Source organism: Tupaia chinensis, unplaced genomic scaffold, assembly GCF_000334495.1.
Source record: "Tupaia chinensis unplaced genomic scaffold, TupChi_1.0 Scaffold000605_1, whole genome shotgun sequence".
In the NCBI taxonomy this organism is placed as follows: Eukaryota; Metazoa; Chordata; class Mammalia; order Scandentia; family Tupaiidae; genus Tupaia; species Tupaia belangeri.
In genome coordinates, this window is record NW_006160123.1 from 10,205 (window position 1) to 19,872 (window position 9,668).

At 43.3% G+C, this 9,668-nt stretch overlaps 1 protein-coding gene across 2 annotated transcripts in view; it reads left to right on the forward strand.

Moving 5' to 3' along the window:
* Nucleotides 1-9,668, forward strand: part of ZSCAN29 (zinc finger and SCAN domain containing 29) — a 12,295-nt gene that overhangs the window by 756 nt on the left and 1,871 nt on the right. The window contains exons 2-5 of one of the 2 annotated variants that reach the window (XM_006158623.3): nt 334-761; nt 1,239-1,443; nt 4,055-4,759; nt 7,180-7,638. In XM_006158623.3, coding sequence (XP_006158685.1) covers nt 444-761; nt 1,239-1,443; nt 4,055-4,759; nt 7,180-7,638 — 1,687 coding nt within the window. In that variant the 5' untranslated portion in view covers nt 334-443. The remainder of the gene's footprint in view (nt 1-333; nt 762-1,238; nt 1,444-4,054; nt 4,760-7,179; nt 7,639-9,668) is intronic. The other variant, XM_027775778.1, reaches the window with a different exon arrangement.

Genomic DNA, 9,668 nt, shown 5'->3' on the forward strand with positions numbered 1-9,668 from the left:
TGACTTGCCTTTATATCCTCTAGAGTCTGGTCTCCCATTTGGTTAGAACTCACTGTGCGACATCGGTCGGGAGTTAAATGGGATCAAATCTGGGGGAGGTGGGAGAGGAGCAGACAGTATTCTTACACTGCTTTCTGGGGGCTGCCCTGGATGTCCCTAAAAAGACAACTGTTGAAAGGTCTTTTTCCTTCATGCTCAGTGTTGGCTTGCTGCCCTGAAGATGCTGCTACCTCAGATGGCCACTTGGAGCATACGGGAAGTCAGGCGAGCTCTGGCAAGACTTTAGCCATATGAATATATTCCTTCTGATAGTGCCCTCTCTCTCTACCCTAGGAAGAAACTCCTCTAACAGAGAGAGCATCTCCGTGATTCTCCAAGGACATGGGAAGATAGGTGTAAGCCCACGAGCGCTTAATTGGAGGGAAGCTGCTTTCCTGCTGTGAATGATGGCCAAGCCCACTCTGAGAGGGAATGGCGCTAACTCTGAGACCTTCCGACAGCGATTTAGGAGATTCCATTACCAGGAAGTGGCTGGGCCCCGGGAGGCTTTCAGCCAACTCTGGGAACTTTGCTGTCGGTGGCTAAGGCCGGAGGCACGCACCAAGGAACAGATTGTAGAATTGTTGGTGCTAGAGCAGTTCCTGACCGTCTTACCTGGGGAGATCCAGAACTGGGTACAGGAGCAATGTCCAGAAAGTGGAGAGGAGGCAGTGACTCTGGTGGAAGACTTAGAAAGAGAGCCTGGAAGACCTGGACGTTCGGTGAGAAGGGAAGGGGAATTCATAAGTATGCGACTGGGAAGGAGCAAAGGTAGAGGGCCAAATCAAGGTATAGGCAGACTTAAAGAGGGCCAAAATCTCCCTCAGTGATGGGTAAACTTCTGGTGTGGAACAGGTAATTTTTTCAGATAACACTTGTCTGGAATTGCTACTTGGGTGTATTTTTATCTACACTATCATAATGAGTTTTTCCTAGTTTCATAGTATTTTACCAAGAGGAAAGAAAGGGGAAAACTTTTTCAGCTTGTAGTTTGGTTTTACTATTTTGATCGTTTCTTTCTGAGTTCCAACTACACTAAATGGTAATGGAGTAAGACTCTTGTTCATTATAATCCTCCCCCACCCCATAGCCCTATTGATGTCCCAGAAGGATAATCTCTTTTGGGGTATTAAATAATCTCCTCTGGGAATGCCCCTCATTATGACCTTGCAGTGACAATTAATGGGGGTTGTTTTTAGGTCACAGTCTCTGTGAAGGGGCAGGAAGTGCGCTCTGAGAAGATGACACCCTTGAAATCATCACGAGAGTTATTAAGTATTCGGCAGGAGTCAGTGGAACCCCAGCCCAGGGGTGTACCCAAGAAAGAGAGGGCAAGAAGCCCAGACCTGGGACCACAGGAACAGATGAACCCAAAGGAGAAGCTCAAACCTTTTCAAAGGAGCGGTGAGGAGTAGACTCATATGGGAAGACAGAGTGCCATTCTAAATTGGGAAGTAGGGTTGGGAATAGTGAATGGGAAAGAGATTTCAGGAGTAAGTGGAAATTGTAGAATATGTGGTTATTGGGGGGGGCTCACAAATATATGTAGTTTAGTGCTCTGGTACAGTATTTTTATATTTCTTCTTTTAATAATTCTCCTAGGAAATGGCTCCTAAGCTTAATCAGAACTTAGTACTGTTTTATTTCCTCTTGGCATGATGATAGTAGGTAACTATTTTTTAGATAAAAATTACTTTTTTAATTTGAAAGCCTGTTTTCCTTTTTGCTTTCCTTCTCTAAATTAAACTATTTGTTTCTTAATGCTTTCTCCAGAAAGCACTATCCTTTAGACCTAAGTCTTTGTTACTCCTTTAGAGCCCTTATTTTCTCCAAATACCATGTTTGTTGTGGAGAACTAAGTTATAATATTATTCCAGTGGAGGTTGTTAGATAGAGGCTGAGTATCAATTTTACGTTAGAATTCTGTAGTATCATTTTTTGGTATAATTATGGTGATTTTTGTTCACCTGGTAACTCTCAGGACTTAGTGTCCCCCATTGCCTTTGTACCTAGCTGCTTATTTTTCTACTTAATTTTGTAGAACTTGTTTTTCTTCTTTGTATTCTGTTGAACTTCACTTTGTATGTTCTTTCTTTGATCATTTCACTTAAAACTTGTTGAGTTTTTTTTTTTGTTTGTTTGTTTTTTTTGTGGAGAGGTTTTTGCTATAGGGCGCGTGCGCTCACCAGACAGACAGAGACAGACAGAGAGACAGAAAGCGAGAAATCACCCCCCAGGGCAGATGGCCACGCCGCAATCCCTTCTCCTCCATTCTCCTCTCGGGATCTTGGGTACGCACGCACACGCGCCTGGCGTGAGTTTAGGCCACCGAGTCCGGGACTCACCTGGTAACTCTCAGGACTTAGTGTCCCCCATTGCCTTTGTACCTAGCTGCTTATTTTTCTACTTAATTTTGTAGAACTTGTTTTTCTTCTTTGTATTCTGTTGAACTTCACTTTGTATGTTCTTTCTTTGATCATTTCACTTAAAACTTGTTGAGTTTTTTTTTTTGTTTGTTTGTTTTTTTTGTGGAGAGGTTTTTGCTATAGGGCGCGTGCGCTCACCAGACAGACAGAGACAGACAGAGAGACAGAAAGCGAGAAATCACCCCCCAGGGCAGATGGCCACGCCGCAATCCCTTCTCCTCCATTCTCCTCTCGGGATCTTGGGTACGCACGCACACGCGCCTGGCGTGAGTTTAGGCCACCGAGTCCGGGACTCGAACCGTGGTTGACTATGTGGGAGTCCAGCGACATAGCCATTACGCTAACTGCTGGTCCCAAAATTTGTTGTTGTTTTGAAATCTGACCTTATCCAGGATGATAGCCTTCTCAGCCATTTTGGTAATGGTTTGTTTAGTCATCCAGATGAGATTCCCCCCAACCTCACACAGACTGGCAGAGCAGAATTCATCAGTTTTTGAATACCCATTGAATGCTCAACACCTTATAGAGTACTTTGCAATAAGTAAAGGTACCTGTCTCGAAGAGCCTACAGTATGATTGAGAACACAACAGATAGCTATCTATACATATGAGCTGAATTAAACCATGTTGAAACAATACCATACGACAAGTTGTTCAATTGTGGAAGTATAATAGGGGTTTGACAGAGTGGAAGATGAGGGACTGCTGTAGGAAAGGATTTTTAGCAGCACTGGCAAATATAGCTTCTTGAAGGATGGGCTGAATTTGTATAGAAGGGAGATACCAAGGTAGGAGTGCAACAGGCGTGGACAGTGTGCAGTGGGCACTAAGGTTAAAAAAAAATGCAAGGTGAGGAAGCAAGAGCCTGGAGCTGGGTAGAACAGTGACTGCTGCAGTTGTCCAGGTATGAGAAGGTAGGGAGTCTGGACTTGGATGGTGGCAGTCAGAATGGAGAGAAAGGACATACTAAGAGAAGCACTGGTGAAACTCGGTGACTGACTTGAGTGTGAAGCAAACAAGATAAAGACAGTCTCTTCTCCCCTCAGTTCTCTCTTGAAATCACTCTGAATTCTGTAGCCTCAAATGAAGAATAGGAAATAGGGGGGCCAGCAGGTGGCATGGTGGTTAAAAGTGCTGGATTCCCACATGGCTGACTGTGGTTTGAGTCCCAGACCTGGTGGCTTGCTTTCTCGCTTTTCCTGTCTCTCTCTCTGGCTGGTCAAATTAAAAAATAATAACAAATGGAATTAAATAAATAAATAAAAGAATAAAAAACAGGGAGTGACTGTTCCCAGCAATGTTAGGCCTGCCTACAAGTACTTAGAAGGGTGAGGGAGCAACTTAGAATTATCTGCTCTGAACACACAACAGAACCTTTTCCTCTCTTGTAACCTGCTCTGGAAAATAGAATATTTCTCATCTTTTGAGGTTTTTGGTATTTTCCTCTTTCTTCAACTTACTGAACTTTTAGGAAACATTTCCCTAGACACTATGTTATAGTCCTCTTGGATAAAAAAGGCAGGACTGAATTCAGAGATGTTATTTATGATCAGTCCAAACTGTGATGCCCTTTGTTTGCTTCCTTGAAGCAGGATTTCCATTTCCTAAATCCGGTGTGGTCTCCAGGTTGGAGCAAGGAGAGCCATGGATCCCAGATTTGCTGGGCCCCAAGGAGAAAGAACTCCCGAGAGGTAGCTGCACAGGAGATAGACGAGTACATGCTGATCTGTTACTATCCAAGAAAGAGAGAAGAAGCTGGGTGGAACAGGATCAGTGGGGCTTTGAGGATGAGAAAGTGGCAGGTGTACACTGGGGCTATGAAGAGACCAGAACTCTCCTCGCAATTCTCAGCCAGACTGAGTTTTTTGAGGCTCTCCGAAACTGTCATCGAAACAGTCAAGTGTATGGGGCTGTGGCTGAGCGGCTCCGGGAGTATGGCTACCTCCGGACACTCGAACAGTGTAGAACCAAGTTCAAAGGTCTCCAGAAGAGCTATCGGAAAGTCAAGAGTGGCCACCCACCTGAGACCTGTCCCTTCTTTGAAGAAATGGAAGCCCTGATGAGTGCTCGGGTCATTGCCCTGCCTAATAATGGCCAAGAAGAGACAGCTTCTCACTCTGACCTGGTGGGCAGTGATGCTGAGACTGAGGAGCCAGGGCAGAGGGGTTGGCACCATGAGAAAGGCGCAGAAGAGACTATGGCTGAGGAGTCTGACAGTGATGAAATGGATCTGGAAGCCACCCCACAGGACCCTGACAACTTGACTGCACCTGTCCTGTTCCGAAGCCCAAGTGGTAAGCTTTTCTTGGGGTTTTGGGATTAGACTTGGAGAACAATTAAACTGGATGTGGAGTTTGGAGCCTTAGTGTCATCTGCCAGCGTTAGGGAACAAAGAGGCGCTTTTCATTTCTATGTGTATTTTCTCTTTCATGGGAAAAATTAGTCAAATAATAATAGGGAATAAGTTAGATTTTTGAAAGAAATACCTTCAAAAAATTTGAGACCTGAAAAGTATCATCCCTCCGATTTATGTATTTTTTTTCCCTGATTTTAAAATCCCTGTAGGCTGAGAAAAACATGGTGCTATATAAGAAGAGCCAGCATTTATTGTTATCTTATATGAACCTGGTGCTTTACATATTTTATCTTTTACTCCTAAATGTTGGCGTTAGTTTTTTATGTGTTCATTTTTGCTTAGGATAGCCCAGTGAAGGATTGCCCAAAGTTGAAAAAACATTCTATATCTCCTCTTTGAAATTTGCAATATACATTGGAATTTTAACAGGACTGACAAATCTTGCAGCATGAAAGCTGGTTTAACAATCTTTTTTTTTTAAGAATTATTTTTTTAACTTATTATTTTAATTTGACCAGAGAGTGACAGCATGAGAGAGAGAGAGAGAGAGTGAGAAAGCCAGCCACCAGGTCCAGGACTCGAACAGTGGCCATGTGAGAGTCCAACACCCTTAACCACCCACATCACCTGCCGGCCCCAACAATCTTGAAACATTTTTGCCTATGCTTAGATCCTAATCCTAACAACCAATAATGATCTGGTGATCAGCTCGTTATAGATTTTGATTTCTCATTTCCTCATTTCCTCAACTGTAAGATGGGGCAAAGTGGCTGGACTACATGTCTAAAGTTGCAGTTCCATCCTTTTCCTTCCATTTATTATGTGATTTTAGCTTTTGCCTTTTTTCCTTTTCTGTTTTTCTTATTTTCCTTTTTTGTCACTGACATAAGTAAATGTAGGTAAATCACAAATGTGGCATATGTGCTAATTATGCTAGTATTTTCATTATCTTCACTCTTTTCATCTATTTCCACTGCTTTTTCTTTATCTTCTGTTTCTTTCCTGTTCTACTTTACTCATAGTGAGTGGATAATGGAAGAAATATAACCTTCAGTTGACTGTCAGATGGATTCTTTGAACCTTCCCCCTCTTCCTTCTACCTTGGGTACCTTTAGGGAGCATAGGCTTTGATCATCCTGACCTTGCTTTCCTGAAAGTACTGCCCAAGTGGAAAGCCTGTAGCATGTGTTCAACTCAGTTGAATCTGTCTGCTCTTGATTCCTTCCTCATTCTGGCTTCTGCCAGCCCTTTACCCCTATGGATGAGGTGCATGATCAATAGGTCCTTATTTTGTAGGCTTCAGACTTTTCTATTTTGTGGCTTGTTTATTTGAGATTGTGGCAAGTGAAGGGGACTAGGTAGCAGTGTGATTCTGAAAGAGGCAGTACTTTAGGGTTTCAAGTCATTGTTTGGGAAATCCAATTTAAAGGTAGTAGGGTTAATAGTAAAAGAATGATCAGAGGGGGACCAGCAGTTAGCGTAATGGCTATGTCGCTGGACTCCCATGTAGTTGACCACGGTTCGCATCCCGGACCTGGTGGCTTAAAACTTACGCCGGGCACGTGTGCATGGGTGCCCAAGATCCCGAGAGGAGAATGGAGGAGAAGAGATTGCGGCGTGGCCATCCCCTCTGGGGGGGTGATTTCTCGCTTTCTGTCTCTCTGTCTCTCTGTCTGGCGAGCGCATGTGCCCTATAGCAAAAACCTCTCCAAAAAAAAAAAAAAAAAAAAAAAAAAAGATCAGAGAAATTAGGGGATTGTGACTGAGAGCAATTAATTCTGAGTCCTCCCCTGACTTTCCAGTTAGGAACAGAATCCCAGGAAAATGATCAGAAGGATGGGGAAACAGATTTTATACACTTGCCCCAGGTGAAAAGTCCTCCTTTTTTTTTTTTTTTTAGTTTTTTTGCTATAGGGTGCGTACACTGGACAGAGAAACTGAAACACGAAGAAGTCACTCCCCCCACAAGAGGGGATGGCCACACCACAATCCCTTCTCCTCCATTCTCCTCGAGGGATTTTGGGCATGTAGGCACACGTGCCTGGCATGAGTTTTAAGCTGCTAGGTCTGGGACTTGAACAACGGTCAACTACAACAGTGATGTAACCGTTATGCCATTTGCTGGTCTAAGTCCTCTTTTTTTATATGGCTAAACAGAATTCACAAATAAAGATCTCCCTGAAATTGCTAAAGGATACAGAGAAGCAAGATACTCCATGAGTTTGTGTAGATTCTGGAAACAGCATTTTACTTAAGCTTGACCTTAGGTGATATTTCATACTGCAGATGATAGAACTAAGTAATTAAGACTTTAGAGCTTTGGATTAAGTGATATGGAAATTTCTCTTCTGGTGACAGGCGTACACTGGGGTTATGAAGAGACCAAGACTTACCTTGCAATTCTTAGTGAAACTCAGTTTTATGAAGCCCTCCGGAACTGTCATCGCAACAGCCAGTTGTATGGTGCGGTAGCTGAGAGGTTATGGGAACATGGCTACCTTAGGACTCCAGAGCAATGTCGGACCAAGTTTAAAAGCCTTCAAACCAGCTATCGGAAAGTCAAGAATGGCCAAGGACCAGAGACTTGTCCCTTCTTTGAAGAAATGGATGCTTTGGTTAGTGCTCAGGTTGCTGTCCCAGTTGGTGACAGCCAAGAAGAGGAATATTGCCAGGGAAGCAGTGAGGCTGAAGCTGAGAAGCAAGCTGAGGAGGAAGAAGAGGCCATAGAGGAAGATTCTGATGATGATGAAGAGGAGACTGAGATACCCCCAGAAGCTGTCATAACCCGTGCTCCAGTCTTATTCCAGAGCCCCAGCGGTAAGATTCCTTCACTTCTTACAGCATACATAGCAAAGGGGAACAATGGGATTTAGGAGGAAAAATCATCAGATTAAGAACTGGCTCTTGGAGCCAGAAGGTGACGTGGTGATTGGGGTGCTGGTCTCACACCTGAATGTGGTTCGGGTCCTGGACCTGGCAGCTTGCTTTACCCTCTCCCTCTCTATCTGTCCCTCTCTGGTCAGACTGAATAGTGATAAATAAATATTGAAAACAAACAAAAAACAAAAAACTGGACTCTGAGCCAGCCTGTGGCATGGAGGTTAAAGCAGCTAGATTCCACCTGGCTGACCATGTGGTTTGAGTCCCAGACTCAGCAGCATGAGAAACACACCAGGTACATGTGTGTGTATATCAAAAATCCCAGAAGGAGGGGGGGACCACACTCCACTGCAAGAGGGGCTTTCTCTCAGTCTCTCTGGCAAGTGCATCTGCTCCTTTAAAAAAACAAAACAAAACAAAAAAACCTGGCCTGTACCCCCAGCTTTCATAGATTCTTGTAACCACCTTATCTCTTCTGTATGTTTCCTGTTGTAGCAGTTCAGTGAAGAAATACAATTATTCATGTGACTTGCCTCCTAACACTATAGCATCAATCTGAGAGAGGTGGAGACTATAAATTCAATGTCATCTATGTGTGAATTGCCAGGTTTCCAGCTAGTTTACCCAGCAAGGAATCTGAAAGCTAATATTTCCCAAGTACATGTCATGTACCCATAGTAGGATGAAGGTGATTTTAAAAATTCATTCTTGGGACCAGCAGATGGTATAACGGTTACGTTGCTGAACTTCTACATAGTCGACTGGGCAACTTAAACTCACGCCAGTGGTGTGTGTGTGTGTGTGTGTGTGTGTGTGTGTGTACGCCCAAAACCCCAAGAGGAGAATAAAGAAGGGATTGAGGTGTGGTTATTTCCCCTGGGGGGTGATTTCTCACTTTCTGTCTCTGTCTCTATTTCTCTAGCAAGTGCACATACCCTATAGCAAAAATCTCTCTTAAAAAAAAAATCATTCTTATATAGTGTTTAATTCATAGAGTTTTGGCTCGTATTCCAACTATGTGGCTGTTTTATTCACATTCATGAAAACATAATGGTCCCTTTCTTCAGACACACCTTGGCAAAAGTCTGAGGTTTCTGAAAGATCTGCTCCTTTGAATCTTGACTGTTATATAAGAAAAAACAAAAAGGCTTCATTATAGCTTCCTTCTTTGTGGGATTTGGAGTCATATGTGTATATTTATGTGAATCAGGGTTGTTTCTTAGGTGACTTATAACAAGTTATTTAGCCCAAGTTTGCTTAAATATTAAGACCTACCTCCTAGGGTTGATGGAAATGAGGTACTGTGTTGAAGCACCTAGCACAGTACCTAGGCAGTCAGTATTCAGTAAATAATAGTTCTTATATCTAAAAGTCCTTTAGATCAGGACTTTAGATCAGTTCTCTAAGGGTGTTCCATGGAGCATCAATTCCATGAGGTGCTATGTTTACTGAAAAATAGTTTCTAGGTTTGAGAAATGCTAAATATTCCTTCTGGAGGCTTAATAATACCCACATTTTTAAGGTTCAGAGATGTCATTTAATCTAATGAACCCCTATTTCATGGAACATCTTATATAAGTTATAGGATAAGGCCTCTGGGAAGAAATACTGTGTTAGGGGATCAGTATATTATAGGCTGACCCCCAGCATTTTTTTTTTAAGTTTTGCTATAGGGCATATGTGTTTGCCAGAGAGAAAGTGAGAAATCACCCCCCTTGTAGGGATGGCTATGCCACAATCCCTTCTCCTTCATTTTCCTCTCTGGGTTTCAGACAGGCATGCACACACAACTGGCATATGACAAACTGCCAGGTTCAGGACTCAAACTGACCAATCGGCCTTAACCTCCACACCACCTGCTGGCCCCACACAAAGCATTCTTTTGCTCTTAGATTTAGTCTAAAGGGGGGCAGCAGGTGGTTAAGGCGCTGGACTCCCACATGGCTGACCGCAGTTCCAGTCCTGGA